This window comes from Lygodium microphyllum, chromosome 22, assembly GCF_053477565.2.
Source record: "Lygodium microphyllum isolate KBCC chromosome 22, Lygodium_microphyllum_v1.1.10, whole genome shotgun sequence".
In the NCBI taxonomy this organism is placed as follows: Eukaryota; Viridiplantae; Streptophyta; class Polypodiopsida; order Schizaeales; family Lygodiaceae; genus Lygodium; species Lygodium microphyllum.
Genome location: NC_141156.1, coordinates 49,346,864 through 49,366,392, shown reverse-complemented (window position 1 = coordinate 49,366,392; position 19,529 = coordinate 49,346,864). Strand labels below are relative to the sequence as shown.

Sequence of the window (19,529 nt, the reverse complement as noted above, 5' to 3'; positions counted from 1 at the left end):
TTGAAACGTTGAGTTACCTTGGATGAACACTATACTTCTTTTCATCATTTACAACTTCCAATCTTAATTAACTGTTGAGTTTTTTCTTTGTGCACATGTCCCTTTTTAATTAGGACAACTTCACTTGAAAGGATAAGGGAGTGACGGTCCCTTGCAACGTTCCATACTGCTGCCCAAAAGAGTGGTGCTTTATCCTACCATTTGAGCAAGGTGATTTGTGATTGGTTTTCGTTTCACTTTGTTTTGTCCTCCTTCTCACCTCCCCCTATCACATTATTTAAAAGAAAAAAAGGCAAGGATAGATCGTTCACAAGCCATCGATTGTGTTGGGAAAACTTTTTGAGCTTGCTTATGACTTTGTGATGTTAGTTTAGGTGCCAAAATGGCATGGAGATGGTGGCTATGAAGACGAGTAAAGGGTGTTAGTGATGGGCTCCATGGAGATATATATGTCCTTGTTGGTTGGCTCAATGCTTTGAAATCTAGCAATAGCAAGATATCGGCATCAACATTTAGTCAGATGATGATGCAACTTTTAGTTAGATGGTGGTTAGTTTTTAAGAAGAGGTGTGATGGCTAGAAGCATAGAGGGAGAGGGGAGGGGTGTTAAATATAAATTGCCCCACAGGCGCCCTGACCAACCATGCTTCCGCAGGTCTTAGCTCGGAGCACTAGTTCTTTTTAAATGTGTGAGATTTTTTGGAGGAGGAGAGCTCATCGTGGAAGGCTGGCATGGAGTCACACACCGACCTCCCGAAACATGTGACTCCATAAGTTCAGTAGAAGACTGTAAGTAATCGACAGGTCACTGTCCGATCAGATCGCCAATCCAAATGCACCTTGTAGGCTGGCTAGCCTTGCGTGCTCTCATTTGAGAGCGCAGATCTCGAGATCAAGCGATGTCCGCGAGATTGGTCTACTGAGCCTGGAAAGCGAAAAACTGCAGGTACAAGCCCTCTCGCACGCCCCTCAAAACAGGGCCTCTCGATAGTTGGACCGTAATTCACCCAAAAGAAAAACGGATTTCTAATTTTCTGTGAGCACAGCCCACGTTCAGCTATAGTGGCCCAATTGGGAACCAAATCCCATTTGCGTTTTGCCTCTGTTGCAAGTCAGTGTCGGTTGTTGCTCAATAGTGCTGTGGTGAACTCACACATGCTTATGAGTCTTGATCTGATCCACATTAAGAAGAACTAACTACCTTTGACCTCTTTGGCAATGCTAAAATCACTTCCTTTGTTGCAGTCAGGGGTTATGATCCCAAGGTCAGACAAAAAGCATGATGGAGGTGACACTAGCTCGGTCCACTATGGTCATGTTAGAGTACTTGTTGTGGGTGACTCAGGTAATTCTCCAAAGCTCGACTCAATGCATGATGATGTACAGAGATCCTGTGTTTATGGTGGTACTTATTAGTATCAAATAGCCGCTAGATATAGAACAATATAGGCACTGTGAGCCTCCTTGTCAATCATGTAACTATGTTGATTTTTGGTATAATGAAGGACCTGATCACAAAAATTGAATTGAGGGTACAACACTTCAAAGATGGGTCAGGTATTAGACCAGTAAGAAACTGCTTTTTTAAAAAGACATTACATGATGGAGAGCTCTCTTTTCTAAAGGAACCAGCTCTTGGCACAAGGCCTGCATGGTGCATGTAGGCATGAATTTGACTAGAGAGAGAAAGGCCGATTGGTTCTGGACACTTGGCTTTGTGCATGCTTACATGATCTTGAATGCACTTGAACCCTATTCTCAAAAGGGGATTTTGATGGAGGTCCTTGAACTTTACCCTACATGTTCTCAATGTTGCAATACTTGCATAGGCAAAGGAGGCCATTGAATGCACTTGAACCCCTTGTCAAAAGGGGATTTTGATGAATAGTTGGTGGATGTCTTTGATTGTCTACCCCACATGTTTGCAAGGTAGTAATACTTGCATAGGCAAAGGAGGCCCTCTTAGTGTCCACTATGTCATGTCCTATATATCCACTACCCCAAGTCAATGTATCACGGTGTTTGTGTATCTTGCATACGTGCTCCTCTGTCTCTATCGCAATTGCCATCTCTGACATAGCTCGTTCTCTTGTGCCCCTCTAGTATATCTCCTTGTCTCAACTTGGAGCTGGTGTGAGGTTCAAATCTAGCTTATGGGACATTTCATCCCAAAGGACATACACATATCCATGTATCTTGGTCGGAGAATGAAGCCATCTCCACACAAGGGAGAAGATAATCTTGTAGAAGGCCATCTCCATGCCAAGTGGTGCTGGTTGTTAGATCTGTGTCCTCTCAATGGCTACCTTGGTGATGTCCATTCTGATGATTCGCTTCAGCTCAGCATGGTAGCTGCATTGTAGGTGCATCTAGGCTGCATGTAGTGGTAGTACTGCAATTATTTGGAGCCCATGATCTCTTAGCCATATACTAGTTCGCACAAATGAGCATCTTGGGTCTCGTCTTTTGGAAAGCTATTGTTGAGAGCATAGTAACCGAGGGTACTATGTGGAGTCAACTCCCTTAGTCTATGGATGAAAGATAGCCTCAACCACTATGAGACAATTGCTAGTTCCCCTTGCATGATTTGTGTGGAATTGATTTTTTTGCTGTTTATCATCTTAACAGTCATGGTCTCTTCATCCTTTACCGTCCACTATGAAGGCTATCTTTCATGCTTAGTCTATAGATGTGTTAATGGTATTTTGAGAAGGCTGCAAAAAGGACAAGTGTCGGCTACTATTTTGGATTATGGATATCATCGTATTATCATGGATGTATTATTTTGTGAGAGCTGGGCTCACTCCCATGTACATTGTATTTATCTCCCTTAGTTGTATTTAGGCTAAGGTTGAAGCATGCTTCCGGCCTAGAGTCCACTAAGTGGGTAGGACTCCCAAGAGAGGGTGCAAATCCTAATTCATAGTTGTGCAAACCCTAAACGCAAAAGGGGCACAAACCCTAAACGCAAAATGCAAAAGGGGCGCAAACCCTAAATGCAAAACGCAAACCCTAACCCCAACCCTAATTCTTGGTCTATATAAGGGTGGGAGGTCTCAGTTGTATTCACCCTTTTGGCACATCCATACTGCGGAAGCTCTATCAGTGTGATTGCTCAAGCTTTCTATTCTATCTTTTCACTCTATCATCTTGCTTCCATTGCGTTGAGAGTGACTGAGAGGGAGAGAGTGAGAGGTGTTTTGAGCGAAGGACTGAGTGAAGGTGAAGCTCTTCGTCGTCTTCTTGCTTTTCTCTTCTTCTCTACTAGCTCGTCCACTCGTTGGTGTGCTTGGTGGTGGATGTGAAGGAGCGACAACATTGGATCGTGGTCATGGAACCATCTTCGAGCTTTCGAAAGGTAAGTTAGGTGAGTTCACTATAACTCGAGCTAGTCTTGTGTTCTTGCTTTCTTGGGTTGGAGAGAAGGATGCTTAGTTAGTTAGAGCAGAGTGTTGAGAGACAAGGTGAGAGATTGTCACTGAAGTGAGCTGCAGCTTTTGAAACAATAGAAGTCTGTCCAAACTCCCTGAAATAGTAGCTGACAATTGTGCTTTTTGCAGCCTTTCAAAATACCATTAATATTATTTCTGCCCTAGACGAGTGCCAGCTCCATGGCACTCACGTCGTAGGTAGCATGCTGCAGCTTGCATCAAAGATGCAGAATGCTGGGAACAGTCGATGAAGTAAGCTTGATGGAGGAGTAATGAATATAGTTGATGAAGAACTGTGGCTATCGAGGAAGATAAGATTTTTTCCATTGCGGTTGGGACAGAGGATGTTACTCATGCCGTGGTGAATGGTGACTGATATTGTTGCTGGTGACAAATCTTGTAGAATTGGATGTTGCTAAAGATACTGGACTGTTGGTTCTTGTGATGGAGATAGCTTGAATGGTCATTAGAGATGCATGGGAGATTACAGAGGATGGGTGATGTGGTGTTGATGTAGCAGTGATGATGCGTGATCCTCCACAAACTTTGAACCTGCAAAGTAAAACATCTCGTGCAATCACTCCCTAGGGGAAAGTGCTAGTTTGCTTTTCTTACACAAGACAAATAGTGACGTTGGTTTGGGAGATGGGTCTCCAGGCAAGCCCGAAGTGTTATCCCACACGTGAGGACCCAAAACCATAAATAGGGTATGATCTAAATACTGATAGTGAGTGGGCATGCATACATAGTCTAATACATAGTTAGAAGATTGCTTCATGGATGCTTCTGATAATGTTGGTAGATGAAGTAAGGAACCTTGAAGCTGATGAGGATGGGAAGAACTGTCGTGGCTGCGGGAAAAGGAGTTAGCAGGTGTCCAATCCAATAAACTCTTGAAGAACACGGGTCTCTGCAGGATCAACCACACATGGTAGCTGATGCAATGGTTGGCTTTATGTTGAAGAACCTTTTCCACCTTGCTGGGAAGTGAGGATTGATGACATTGGATAAATCAAATGAAGGGATGAAATGCGCAAGTGACTTAGGGAGATAGGTCTAACCAAGGCGAGCCGAGACTCCCTAGGTATGTCTTGACCTTGATGTACCCTAAGCAAATGTGTAGGAAGATGGGAAAAGGGCTAGGGGGTTAGAGACGGAGCCAGCCAACCGAAGCCACTAGGGACACATCCAAATTTAGGATCCCTAGGTGCGGTGCAGTGCATGTGAGTGCATATTTCTTTTTTTTTTCTTTTTTTGCCTTTCGTTTTTTGTCACTCTTTTTTTTTCTTTTCTCTTTTTGTTTATCATTTTTTTTTTCTTTTGGCAAGTCAAGTAGCAATAGTGATATACAATGAGGCATGCTTCCTTACAAGGAGAAATGGAAGTATGAGATCAAAAGGCTGACTGCAAAGAACAAAACTTGGCACATAAGATGATTGGTGCACTGAGGTGCATACAATTTGCTGTAAATTGTCCAAGCATTCTTAGCCACTAATCCTTGACTTTAGCATATTGCTGATTGCTGCCTTGTTTGGGTGATATTTTATTTGAGAAAATTATTATTTTCAACATATTTTTCTTGATCTCATCAATAGCAAGAGAATATGATTTTCATATTGTTCGACTCCATTCAAGCAGCCAACTACTCTTCTATTAGTGGTTCATCATTATTCAAGGATTTATTTTCTTTCTCTTCACTTGGAAATTATCATATTGATTTCACTCATGGCTAGCAATAATCATGATTTATTGGGCATGCTTGGTATTGATGACAAGCTTGACAAGACCAATTATCTTACATGGGCATATTTGATGCAACATGTTCTTGTTGTGAGAATTGATGGCATATTGTAAATGGCATCGTCCAAAGAAAGGCAGCTTCTCCAACACCGGCACCACCTCTCGCCTCTAGATTGAGAGGTGGCTCTCATGATGCCGAATCATCTTCCTCTTCCACATTGCGTCCCACTCAAGAGCAAATTCAATGGCATGTCCATGATGCCTAAGTGCATGCCTTAATCACTTTATCTGTAAAGAGAGGTATCATTCCACACATTTGATTATGCCAAACAACCAAGAATGTATGGTATTAGCTTGCATCATTGTATCCAACAAACCAAAGAGTTGTAACTACTGCCAAAAGATGAGGCATGACATCACAAAATGCCATAAGTGCATTGCATCAGAGGAGGAGTCCGGTCTTACTGTCACTAATGAGATTGTCAACCTCGCTAAGCACAAGGAATATGCTTTCTTTAGGGAGTGTCAATATAATCCTTTTGTTCATGATACTTGTTTTTCTCTCATTGATGTGGTTTCTACTTGATATTAAGACAGTGGTGCATCTAAGCACATCTCGTCTTGCCGAGAATTATTCTCATCCATTTCTCACTTATCTAAGGGGGGTGTAGTCATATATGCAGACAATGCCTCCTATGCAATTGAAGGCATTGGTAATGTGCAAGTTGGTACTATTTCTGGCACTTTCATGACCTTACAGGATGTGGTCTATATACCAGGTATCGAGAAGAATCTTCTTTCCATCTCAATCATTGCTACTTCAGGTTTTCGTATTCTCTTTGATGGCCCTCTGTGTGCGGTTTATGATGATTGGATATCTTCTTCCATTGTATTGACTGGCACTTCCGGCTATTGGACTCTCACCATCTGGGGGGCTTTTACATTAGGACTTTATTGTCTTGATTCTTATGATCAGCAGCATGCTGAAATTTCTCTTGATCATGTTCCTTCAATTACATTTACTGATTTTTATTGCATATATTGATTATTTACTTATTATTGGGATTGATGCTGTCCAAATTGCAGCATTACAACATCATTTTTACCACCCACCTGCTGTCATTTATGTTAGTGTTCTTTCTCCACTTTTGGCAAATTGTCACCATTGAGGGGGGCATACCTCCATCATTGGCAAATTATTCAGCTGTCCAATCTAGCATCATCATTTATAGACCTTTTGTGGATCATTGGCAAGCAGTGAAGAGTGTTTTCACATACCTCAAGGACACCAAGTATTTAAGCCTTTTCTTCAAGGCCATTTCTTGACTTTTGCATGAATTTATGGATAGTGATTGGGCTGGTTATTTAGAAGATATTTTGATAGATCTTTGTGAAGGCTATTTCTCATTAGAGTTTTGAGCTGTTTGGCTATTTTTATCTATGGTACCTTTTAAAACACGATATGTGATTCATTGTATTGTCATAGGTTGCTATATCCACTTGGATGAACTTGTGCAACCATGGCCTTATATCTCTTTTTATTTTCTAGGATTTTGTTATGGTTTATAGATCAATCTACCCATTCCATGGGGGGGAGTTTGTAGGCCATCTCATGGGTTATGTGATGATGCCCTTTGATCCATGATCTAGGCTCCCTAGGCATTTAAATTGTCACTAAATGCAGTTGTTAGTGTCTAGGACACTAAGTGATACTAGGTTTAGGGATTCAAATAGTGTTTCCTATGACAATTAAGCTATTTAGGGTTTCATTTTATTATAAAAAGGCACTTTGTGTGTCATTAACATATAAGTGTGCCATTATTCATTGTGATCACCTTGAGCATTGCACCCCTCTTTCATTCATAAATACATTGTATCTCATTTTGTGATTGAGTTATTGTGCATCGATGAACTCATTCGCTTTCTTTCATTGTCTATCAATGAGTTGTGCAGTTACTTCACACTTGGGCCAATAATCCTCCCTAGCCACCCATGCTTCTTTGCTCCGTAGTCTCATGATTGGGGTGATACTTTGATTTGGCCAATAGTTACTTTCATAGCGTGGGACATATATAAGATCTTGTAGCTTGGGCAGCTGATGAACCCATGATTTGTGAACTTGAGGAAATGATCTTTGCAGTGATGCATCTTGGTGGGAGAGGACTTAACCAAATCTCTAGCATGTGCATGAAGAACTTGCTAGAATGTGAGCCCATTGATAGGTTTGCACATGCAATGTTTCTTGACACACATGTTTGCTTTGGTTTGTAGCAATTTGAAGTCACAAAGAGGTTTAGATTGTTGTGTGTGACCAAGGAGAGAAAGCTTTATTCTATAGTTGGAGTGCTTTTATTGTCTTAGCTGAGAGACAGGATGTTTACAGACGAGAGAAACCTAGAAGTGCTACAAGTCAAAGGATAAAAAAAGGACCAGATGCTTGTAATGCATGAAAAATTAGAGTATACTATGTGACAACATGCATTATCTTCTTTTTGGTTGGTCAAAGCCTGCAGCTTGTGTTGGTGTGCATTTGGGAAGAACCTATTAGGTGAATATCTCTAAAAGTGCAAAATATGTTGGAAGGACAAATGCTATTGGACTTTTAGGGAGTGCATTGGAGAAATTTTTCGCAGTGTGATTCAACTTTAATCTGTGTTTCCCACTGAATTTTTTTTTGGAAGCGTGAAATGTTCAATATTTCAACTATAGTTATGTTACTTTGTTATATTTGATATGCAATTAAAAACCTTGCCTTCTTGAATATGTTGAGATGCAGGAGTAGGGAAGTCCTCCATTGTTCACTTGGTGGTGCATGGCAGCTCTATTGGAAATCCTCGACGAACTGTAGGGTGCAGTGTTGAGGTCAAGGTCATACTTCTCTCTCTCCAAAATTCAGTGTTAAGTTCCTTTCACTTAGAGTTCAATAGATTGCTTTCCACTGCACAGAAGCAACGTTCTCTTGAATCAGGGTAACCCACAGCTTTAAAGGCTCATGTAAACTGTAACTTTCTTGAATTTAGAAGGAAAAGGTAAATGGATTAGAACTTAGTACAAATACAGAAAGTACTGATGCTGAAATTATATTACAGCATATATTATTTGGAGGCACTGGCAGCTATTCAAACAGTGCCATTTCTGGTCGACAATCTGACTTCTTTGTGGAGCTGTGGGATTTGTCAGGACATGAGCGGTACAAGGAGTGTCGATCACTCTTCTACTCTGAAATAAATGGTAAGCATTCAGTGTAGCTTTTTCTGAGGAGTTATAACATCTTGTATTCTTGTAATAAAAGAATTAACTTTTACCTGCATATGCTTAGACAGTTGAATACATCAGAATGCCCTGGTGACAGATATATGAGATTCATTTTTCTTTTACCATATTATACACATGCTTGAGCATACAAGGGATACGAGGGTTCCAGTCCTCTGGAGGCTCCCGCCATCGTGTCGTTGCTGCCCTCCGTCCCCGTTTGAACTGCCACTGTGCCAGTCCTCCCCTCCCCCCGCCTGCGCCAGTCATCCTCCCTCCCATTCGACAAAAACACCCCCCCCGCCCCCCCCCCCCCCCCCCTTTTGACAGTCCTCCCTCCCGTTCTCCCCCTTCCCGTTCGCCAGTCCTCCCCTCCCCTCTCATCAAAACCCCCCAACAAACCCCCCCCCCCTTTTGACAGTCCTCCCTCCCGTTCTCCCCCTTCCCATTCGCCAGTCCTCCCCTCCCCTCTCATCAAAACCCCCCAACAAACACCCCCCCCCCCCAGTTTCTCCCTCCATCCGCAGCAGCTTTCCCCCTCAGGCAGCACCACAACGTGACTAGTAGCTTTTCAAAAGGGATGCACAATGGAAACCTCTGGTTAGACGCCGGTGTACTCAGCGAGTGCCCCCCAGTCAAACACCTTGCATGTCGTCCTCTCTGAGGAGCAACTCTTAGCCGTTCGGGCTAAAGAGCTAGAGCTAAAGGAAACAACGATTTATGGCCAGGTAGTAGGACATTCCCCAGCCAGGGCCCAGCTTCGGGACTGGCTTCACTCCACGTTGAACATTGGCACAACGTAGATCGTGGAGGCGGTTCTAATGGGCCAAGGGATCTTCATGGTTCGGCTCAGCTCGGCAGATGCAGCTCGGGAGTTACTTGCCAGTTCACCCTATTCGTCCACAAAGGGGGTCATTTACATGGTCCCTTGGTACAGTGGCTTCACTGTGGAGACATTTGCACTCCACAACAGGTTTCTTCGGCACCTGGTCACCCTTCTCTTTCCCGTCCTGGCGATAGAGTATCGCTAATTGGTGGAAGACTTTGGATGGCTCTTCAGCACTGTCCTTCCTATGTTCTTCGCGGATGTAGTGGCAGCCGCCGCAGGAGTCCCAAAGGTATGGGTGGCAGTGAAAGAGGTTAAGAATATCCCATAGTTCCTAGAGATTGAGGCAGGCGGACACTCCTTTAGGCAGCAGGTCATTGTGACTGGGCAGCTAGGGCAGTGCTTGCATTGCCATGACTTTGGGCACTAGGCAGCAGAGTGTACGCGCTTTGTTGCTAGGGTGGCTCCGCCGACAGGCCCACAGGTGGATACGGATGGTTTCACACGAGTACAAAGATGATAGAGAGGGAGACGACAAGGGGGAGCGACGCAGGGAGTAGGTGGGTGAGCGATGCCCCCTCGGCAGAGCACTCCACATCCCCCTCTTGCCTGTCCCACCCGATAGGACTGCAGCCCCCAACATCCACCACTCGTGCCACAACTACCTCGCCTGAGTTCCCACAACCCCCGTACCCACCCCCCTCTACATCCCATGCTCCCCTCTCTCCCCCCTCCTCCCCTCCCCTCCTCCCTCCCCCCCCCCCCCCCCCCTTCTCCAAGTGACCCTGGCCCACAGCCCCCCCTTTCCAGGGCCACCAGTTCCCCTATATATCCGCCATGTATCCCTGTTCATCCCACCATCCCTCGATCCTCTGCTTCTCATTGTGCGTAGTGCAGCTTCGCCGCCTAGTGCGGAATTTCCTTTGGTTAGGGTCTGATGGTTCAAGTGACTCCAGGGCCAAGGTGGCGTGGGCGACCATCATACGACATAGGTCAGAGGGAGGGCTTGGGATCATAGACCAAGAGTATGAGAGTATGGCCCTCTTGGGCAAGCTAGTTGTCCGCGGTTTCACACTAGGCGGGCAGACTTGGAAGGTCTTAGTGCAGGAGGGCCTCCAGAACTGTAGGCCGAGGCTTGGCAGTGAGTGGAGGTTGTCCTTGAGATGGATCTTCACGTCAGCCTAGATCACCTTTCCTTTGCAGCTTACTCCGCATGTGGTAGGGCCTCCGTAAGGCCCTAATCCAGAGTCCCCTAGGCTGCTAGGAGAGATAGACCGTCAGCCGGTGATTTGGAACCCCCAGGTCAAAGATCGGGAAGGGGCACAGATAGGTGAGCACCCCCACATCCAGTGGGCTGGGTGGGAGGCCAGCCCCCGGCTCGTACCATCAGGACATGGCGGGAGGTGTACAGGATGGCGAACGAGGAGGTGTTGTAGCGAGTATCAGGCTGCCAGAGAGGTGTGGAGTTGAGGAGAAGGGAGATAGATGTATCAATACCTTTGGAGTGGCTTGCTCGCTCGATATGAGAGCTGATAGAGCCTGGGGAGGTATGGGCAGCTAGGTTTTCACTAGCAGGCATCCCCCTTTAGGTGGCAGGTAGAGTGGGTGGCGCTCCGCAGGGGACTTTCTTCGCTGTTCAGGAGGGGGGGCGTCTGGCCCTTGACAGAGGGCAGTAGGATGAGGGGATTGCTGCCCTTTCGTGGAGGAGGATTCGGGTGGTGGGCCTTCAGGGGAAGACATGACGACTGGACCTCTATGTTTTTTGGAAGGAGCTCAGGGAGTGGCTTTGGATCAGGGAAGGCAAACCACTTGATGAGCTAGAGTGGGATCCGGGAGAGTGGCTATGGCCGGCCTCTGCAGTTGCCAAGAAGCCACCCAGGTTCCTAGAGTACACTGCCAGGATTGGCAGACATGTACTGATGTAGGAGGATATGGACTGGGCGCCGTCACGTAGCAGGCACTGGGCGGAGCACAACATCACGGAGCCCTTCTGATGGACCTTCTGGCGCCGCCTCTGGGATAGTTGGAGGCCGAGGAGGGTGTCGTATTTTTTATGGTTGGTGGCTCATGGAGGCTTGGCAGTGGGAAGTTGGCTTGCCCAAATGCAGAAGGAGGGAGGTTGTAAGCGCTGCACACAGCAGTCTCTAGAAACCCCAAAGCACTGCCTTTGGTCATGTGAGAAGGCGCAGCTCGTGTTGAGAGGAGCATGCCCAGCCTTGGATGTATCTCATGGGGAGGTTTCTGTTGGCAGCCAATAAGCCAGAGCCGTCACCTTCTATATGAGGCCAGCATGCAGGACACGATATTGCAGGGTCGTGCATAATGGTTAGTTTGGAGGCTCTACCCATCTACCAGGTATTGGAGTCCACAGCAGGCTGCTCGGAGGTATGGGAGATCATAGGGAGTCTTATTGGATGGCATATCTGGAAGGTGCGGTGTTAGGAGGCTTTCAGCGGAGAGAGACTTTCAGCACATGTGACCTTAGCAAAGCTTTGGATCTCCATCATCCACTCCCTCCACGGCCGATGGGATCAGGTGTAGGGTGAGTCCAGGGTTCGTTAGGAGCTCCGAGGTCACTTCATGCGCACTTGGGGCGGCCAGGGTCTGTTCTTCGTGATGCTGGCAGGCAGCCCCAGTTGGCGATATACCCCCCTCCCCAATGGCTTCTTGCCCCCATCCCCCCTAGACTGCCTTGAGAGGCTTGTATACATGATGTATTGGTGACTTTGCATCAGCTCCAGCTAGTCTGTTGAGCATGAGCACTCTGTTGTAATCAGTTTTTTGAGTAATATAATCAGCCACATTTTACTTGCAAAAAAAAAAGAAAAAAGGGATATGAGTATTTGTATAGGGACTCCAGAATTCATGTTAGGGTTAAGGACAAGTGCCTCAGTAGTTGGTACAAGAAAAGAGCACAAGCATAGTAAATCAAGCCAACAAGTATTGTCAAATCAGATGTAAACGCCCCGAACAACGTAGTATGCTTAACAATTATGATATTCGCTTGTTTTTGAGATTTAATATAAAAGAGAATGAACACTTAAAGTTGAAAATGAAAATTACTCACAAAAATAGAGCCATGAAAATGTAAAAGTAATGGAGACAAGATTGAGGGTTGAAGATGGGCAAACCCTTCCCCCCCCCGCGAAGGAATGTATTTCTGCTCAACCTAAGTCCCTTAGGGAAAAGCTCAGTTACAATCAACCTGAGAGTGAGGAGAAGTAATCCTCACTCACAAGAGTGAGAAGAAGTAATTCTCACTCTCATAAGATCATGCAAAGATGTACAAACACACATGCATTATCTATTATGCAATGATAAGAACTGATCTCTTTACAGTATGAGAGAAGAAAGAGGGGAAATCAGCCTTTCTCCATCGTTGATCAGGAGTATATGGATAGGGCTTGCTTCTTGTTGCTAAAATGGAAGAAAGAGCTCGAGAAGGAGGTGCTGTAATGAATTTACAGGCTTGCTGTCCTGTAAAACAGCAGTGATAGAAGAGGGAATATGGAGGAATTTGATAATGGAGAAGTGGGGGATGATGATGGGGATGGATGGGGCCAGTTTTTGGCTATTTATGGGTGCTGTACATGAGTTTACAGCAAAGAAAAATGATGCCAAATGAAGAAAAACGAGCTCTTATTTATAGGAGAGGGAAGAGCTAGTACAAAAGGGGAAAGTGGAGTAGCACAAGACAAGTGTCCAGCCATATGTCATGAGATGTGACAAGTGGTGGGACTCTTGGAAACTTGTATGACAAGTGTCTTGACACTTGTCTCTTCTCTATGGTCTTCCTTTTTGGGCTGAATACTGTCAAGAATAGAAACAACCAAATTTAGTAAGCACAGTCAGAGTACAGAATTTACTATTTTTAGAATGACATCCCTATTTTTTTAGGACTAGCATTTTTAGACTAATTTGAGGCTCCTAAAATTTAGGGACCTCCTAAAATTTAGGGACCCCCCAATATGGGTGTCATATGAAAGTTTTTTCCGTGTACATTGCAAAAACGGCATCAGAATCTTCATGTGACTTTCCTATGCAAAGAAATGTGCATTTCAAGCTTTTAGCCTACACATGCACATTGTACAAGCATTTCATGATCATGCCATCTTGTTGATTGTAACTGTCTGTTCTGGCGGATCTAGCCCACACTTCAAGGCGTCAATCCTTTCTGTGTGCGAGTCTAACCCTGATATGCGTGAGTTCTGGTCACAGGCGCCCAATCGGGCCATATAGGTGGAAGTGTGAACTATCTTTTCTCTAACCCACCGCGTGGGTCCACCATAACCTGTGACCACTCATCAGTGGCCAGCTCCAATGCACTTTTCTTTATATCTAATTAGTGCAAAGGAAACAAATTTAATAAATCATTCTATAGACAAATTAATGAAAAAGGATACAAATTCTGTTTCTATAGAGTTGTGACATCAGACGAGACAGTAAATAGAGATTTCCAGAAGTATGAGTCAATTCAATTACTGCCTATGCTGCATAAGCTTATTTGTTTCAAGTAGTGCATATGCCGCATAAGCTCTTCATAGTTGCAGAGCTGTACATCAACATGGCTTCCTTCACAGTTCCAAAGAAGAAGATAAGAAGAGGAAGATATCTTCAGTTGTGCTGCAGAGCTGTACATCAACATGGCTTCCTTCACAATTCCAAAGAAGAAGATAAGAAGAGAAAGCTATCTTCAACTGCTGCACATGAGTTATAGTTATAGGAAAAAGGTAGACTTAGTGCAAAGAAGAAAAATTGAGCAGCATAAGAAAAGTGTCCAACCACATGCCATGAAGTGAGACAAGTGGAGGGACACTTGGAAGCTTGGTGAAACACTGGTTTCTTCATTATGGCTTTTCTTTTGCTGAGATGTGCCAAGAATATAAACAACCAAATGTAGTAAAAACTATCAGAATACAACCTTACTATCTTCAAAAAGCTATCTCTACTATTATGATTAGCGTTGTTAGGCCAAATTGAGTCTTCCAAAATTTGGGTATCTCCTAAAATTTAGGAATTCTCATAAAATTAAGGCCCCTTCTCCTTACAAAAAAAAAGGATATCATATAAAAGTTCTTTTTGAGAACATGATCAAAACAATTGTAGAATCTTAATGTAAGATTTGTATGAAAAGATATGTGCATTCTAAACTTTCAGCCTACACATATATATTGCACGATTTTTCATGGTCATGCCATCTTGTTGGTAGAAATTGTCTATTTTGGTGGAGGTAGCCCACGGTATTAATCCTTGGTGTGTGTGAGTGTGACCATAATATGCTCAAGTCCTGTCAGGGGGAGTCATGTAAGTGGAAGTGCTCACCATCTTTATTCTAACCTACTATGTGGATCCATCAAATCTTGTAACTACTCATCATGGCCAGCTGCACTTTTCTTCGAAATATCTACTAATTACAAAGAGAACAAATTTGATAAATAATTGACTATGCAAATTAGCTAAAGGATTTGAATTCTTTTTCTATTGTGTTGTGGTAATATACAAAGGCATCAACATTATGCCTCAAAGTTGGCGAACACTTAAAAGAAAGATCTCGCTTTTACCTTGTATCAATACCTCAATACCTTACATGCAATGGAGTAGGACTTTCAATCATCACTTTTGATTTCGTCGGCTTTGTGGGCATAAATGACCATGCGTCATAAGAACACATCCTTGAGAATATAATGCTCATATTGTTGACTAAATAATCAACTGATCATAAATATTACAAAGTTTGCATCTTGTGCATACTATATCTTTATCTCATGTGATTTCTAATGATATGCAATAGACACAAATGAAACGTGTGGTTTCTTGGTTAAAGCATTGGCCACAAAATTCTTCTTTCCATCTATATGAATAATCGGAAAGTGGAACATGAACAAGGTGGCCCATCTCATTAGCCTTTCAGATTGCTTGGTTTGAGTGAGAAAATATCTCCAAGTTAGATTATTAGTTTGAATAACAAAATCAACATCTAGTAGGTAGTGCTTCCACATAGAAAGAGCATGAACAATAGTCAATAACTCTTTATCATAATTCTCCAAATTCTTTTCAGCACCTTAGAAAACTCTACTCTCATAGGCTACCACATAGCCATCTTGCATGTGAACTTTGCCAATGCTATTCTCACAAGCATCTCACTGCATCACAAAACTTTTCAAAGATTAGATAGAGTTAAAAACAAATCCAACGTAAGCTTTCCTTCAACTAATTGAAGGGTGCGATCTTGTTTTAAGCCCATGTGATAGACACTCCCTTCTTTTGTAAAGCATGAAGAGGATAGGTAATCTTTGTAAAATGGTGGATGAGTGTCTTGTAGTAAGAAATATAATTTGAGGAAATTGTGAACCTCATGCATATTATGTGAATGGAGCCAAGTGCAAGAGACCTCCAATTTGGTTGAATCTGTCCTAATACCATCTTTATAGATTATATGTCCCAAGAAATGAATCTCCTCCAAGAACTCTCTTCTTGCCAAAATTGACCAGGCGATGCTTCAGTAACTCCTAAAAGACAGCCAGATGCTTTCAATGCTCCATCTCATTCTTTGAATACAATGCCATTAAAGAATATCCCCCACAAAGGATCTAGGGGAGCAAATTGCCTTGGGTGGCGTCACAATCAACTGGATAGCACTACGAATTGAGGTATTTGCCAGGGGTAGGGGTGTGGAAAATAGTGGTAGAGGGCTAAGGCTAAAGGTGTGATGGGGGAATGATGAAGAATGAATGAGAGAGTAAGTGTGGAGTGAAGTTGGATGAATCTCCATGCCCTATTTATAGGCACACGAGTAAGTGAATTGTCTAGGGTGGCATCTTGGCTCTCTCTGTGGCTCCTAGGTCCCAAACACTAATTCATGATGCAAATAAAGCCTTTTTGGGGCTATAAATAGAAGCCAAAATAGGAATCAGTTGAATACAATGCAGTTAATGAATTTGATATCTCAACTTCCTCTCAAGCCACTTGAAATTCGACCTTAGGAGAGAAGCCATTAGCTCCATGTCTCGACGCTGGTAAGAACGCAAAGGCATAGCCACCAAGTCACGACTGAAACATCCAATGCCCTATTGACATAGGTAGAACCTATAGATCTTGGGTATCAATAGGTGAGATGACAGCTAGATGTCGACCACCCCATCCAATAGAAGACGAAGAATAGATAGGTTTTTTGCGAAGGGGTGCGAAGGACCGCACGTTGAGTAGTGATCCCCTTTGATGATGGAGAAATAGGATCCCCATTTGAAATCCCCTTTGAATCCCCATATGATAGAGATGGCGAATTTGAAAGCTCATGGATCATGACCTTCAAAGTGTCTGATGGCGAAAGGACCGTCAGTGGTGTCACAGAAGATATTTGAGGCTAGAAATGAATAGAGGCTAGTCATTAGAGTTGATGTCTGTGGAGCCATACAAGGGAGGAGGAGAAATGTGCATCTTGTGTTGAGCAACAGGAGGCAATAGCCTCTGTTTGTCGGTGAAGTGGATTGTGGAGTTGAAGGAGTCAAATAGCCTTGGTCTCTCGATAGAGTGGACTATTGAAAAGGTGGTATTCAACAGCCTTTATCTCTCGATGGAGCAGGTTATAGAGCTGCGGGCCATGAAAGCCATTGGACCTGAAAGTAAGTGGGGGAAACCTCCATAGCTCGTTGTGGTGGTCTCCAGGAGGGGTTATTGGCTTGTGAGGTCTTAGAGTCTCCTTTTGCTTGCAAGGGCTTAGTATGTGCCGTATGCATCTTACGGCCTTGAGTATAAAACTCTGATAGCCGATGCAGAATGATTTGTGTAACCTAGATGATGAGGTGGCACAAGGAGTGCTAGGAGTATGTCCTGCAGTGGGGTAGGGAGCAAAGGTCGATGATGACAATCTGTGGTGGAATGACCATTCTGGCCATAGTAGGAGCACCCAGTGGCTTGTTCTTCCATCTTTGGAGAAGCCATAGCACCAGTGTGTCAAACCTATAAAGGGAGGGTGGGAAGAAGATGAAGATAATGATATCCCTTGATGATGCAACATAAATAAATAATATGGAATCTGAGAGTAATGAAGGATATGCTGAAATCTCTCCTGGGCGATGGTTGCTGTCAAGATGATTCCTGGGTAGCCAACTAGAGAAGAAAAAACAAAGATACTCCACTACTCCATTCTTGTTATGTTGAATCACATCCACTTGACTGAGTGAGTTTGGAGGTACTACTGGTCGCTACTCAATGACATTTACGTGTGTGGTATGTATGATACATCTCTTGTATTGTGGTATAAATTCAATTGCATGTGCATTCATTTTTTGAGTTCTCGTGTTCTCTTTTTCACTGTTCATTCTTCATGGTGTTCAGTAGTTGTGATTCTTCTGCTTCCATTGGTCATTCTCACTAAACTTTCACAGGTAAAGGTAAAAAGGCGGTCTGTAAGCTTAGAATGGAAGTTTGGACCTTAAAAATGTAACATTTGGCCAAAGTTTGGTCAGGTCAATTGAAAATTGTAATTTGGACACCCTTTTTGGAACTTTGGATAGGGTAAAGTCTGTTTTTTTCTGAATTCTGGGCTGAGATTAGCGATTCTGCAGCAGAGGAAGCTCAAGGGCAGCAGCACCCTGCTGTGGAGCAGCTCTTAGCTCTACTATAGTCATCCTGGAGAAAGTTGGGTTAATCTATCCTTGCCTAGACTTTGTGGCCTTATTCAAAGATCTTCCCTCTTCTGAAAACACACTTTACCTTTATAATTGGTAACCGAATGTGAGCGGCCGTAATAGCCTTGACATTGAATCTGGATTTACAGTGGTAAAAGAAAACCAAATAACCTCTTCTAAGGTTTTGGTTTGTTTCTTTTACACTTCAATTGGATGATTGTCTTGAAGCCCTTAACTTTTGAAACTTGATTACACCCTTTTAACAACTTTAAATTGTGCTCTATGTAAATTGCTACATACTCTGTACTATTCATCTTTCATTCATCCCATGCAGTCCAAGTTCTGTTAGTATTATTTAACGAATTGTATCTCAAATCCTAGTTTGTGGAACATGCCTTGTGTAAGAAAGGCTCATTTGTGATGTGTAAGCTTGGCTTAGTGCCTCAGCAGTATGGAACTTGCACTCACCATCTTGGCAGAGTCAGCCATGGTGGTGTACTAGCTCAAAGGGCATCTTCTTTTCTATGGCAGTTAGCATGTTTCTTTTTGGACAATGTTTATGAAATTGGCCCACAATCTAGAATGAACAAAGAAAGGTATATCAAACGCAATGGAGGGCTAATGGGCTTATGAAACAGACACTGTGGGGGCAATTGTGCAATTTTATGTCGAGTTACAATATCCTTTGAAACTTGACTAGAAAGGCATCTGACTTTAGTGCTGCTACTTTTTGATAAATGTGCAGGTGTTATTTTTGTACATGATCTTACCCAAAGAAAGACAAAGTCAAGTCTGCAGAAATGGGCAACAGAGTTGGCCACTCATGCAACCTTCTCAGCACCCATGTCTACAAGCACTACTGCTGGCATACCAGTCCCTTTCCTCGTCATCGGGAATAAATCAGATATTGCTCCAAAGGTTGGTGGAAGCAGTGGCAATCTTGTAGATGTGGCTCGACAGTGGGTTGAAAAACAAGGATTTCTACCTGCTGGGGATGAATTGCCTCTTACAGAGAGTTTTCCTGGAAGTGGAGGGCTTGTTGCTGTAAGCTTCTGTACGACTCTCATTAAAGTAGTTTCTGTTTTTGGCAAAATAGCAATTATGGTATTTTTTGTTATTTTTTTGACATCATTGCTGCAGTCTGCAACAGAGGGGCGCTTGGATGTTGAAGCTATTACAAAATTCTTTCGTGGTGTAAGTACAGTAATAGCAAGTTCCTTTTGCTAAAATTGGTTTAAATGGGTAGTTTCCAGCTTGCTAGATTAAGAAGTTTTATCCACAATTCTTATTGTTTGAAATTATCATATTGCACAGCTGATCCAGCGGAGATACTTTGTGGAGGAAAACACTAAGCCTTCTACATTATGGACTAACCCTCCAAGAACCCTAGGCTCTTATCACTCAAGGGGTGGTTCTTTACATGATGATGATTTTGGGAACAACTTTTTAAGGTTCTAGCTCTTTTGCCTTGGGCTATTTGCTGTATTCTGTACTGTAGTCATGTGATTTTATGATTCTAATAGACTACTTGGCAGGTTTTCTTTTTTTTTTTTTTCGGTTGGGGATGGGTTTTTTTTTGGGGGGGGGAGGGGGGTTTGGTATGTGCAGTCAAATGTGTTGACAATGCATTTCTCTCATCATATAGACAAA

General features: G+C 43.4%; 1 protein-coding gene across 2 annotated transcripts in view; it reads left to right on the top strand.

Moving 5' to 3' along the window:
• Nucleotides 1-547: 547 nt before the first annotated feature.
• Nucleotides 548-19,529, top strand: part of LOC148017129 (small GTPase LIP1-like) — a 38,071-nt gene continuing 19,089 nt past the window's right edge. The window contains exons 1-7 of one of the 2 annotated variants that reach the window (XM_087662442.1): nt 548-946; nt 1,246-1,345; nt 7,942-8,039; nt 8,261-8,402; nt 18,625-18,923; nt 19,020-19,073; nt 19,194-19,330. In XM_087662442.1, coding sequence (XP_087518568.1) covers nt 1,255-1,345; nt 7,942-8,039; nt 8,261-8,402; nt 18,625-18,923; nt 19,020-19,073; nt 19,194-19,330 — 821 coding nt within the window. In that variant the 5' untranslated portion in view covers nt 548-946; nt 1,246-1,254. The remainder of the gene's footprint in view (nt 947-1,245; nt 1,346-7,941; nt 8,040-8,260; nt 8,403-18,624; nt 18,924-19,019; nt 19,074-19,193; nt 19,331-19,529) is intronic. The other variant, XM_087662443.1, reaches the window with a different exon arrangement.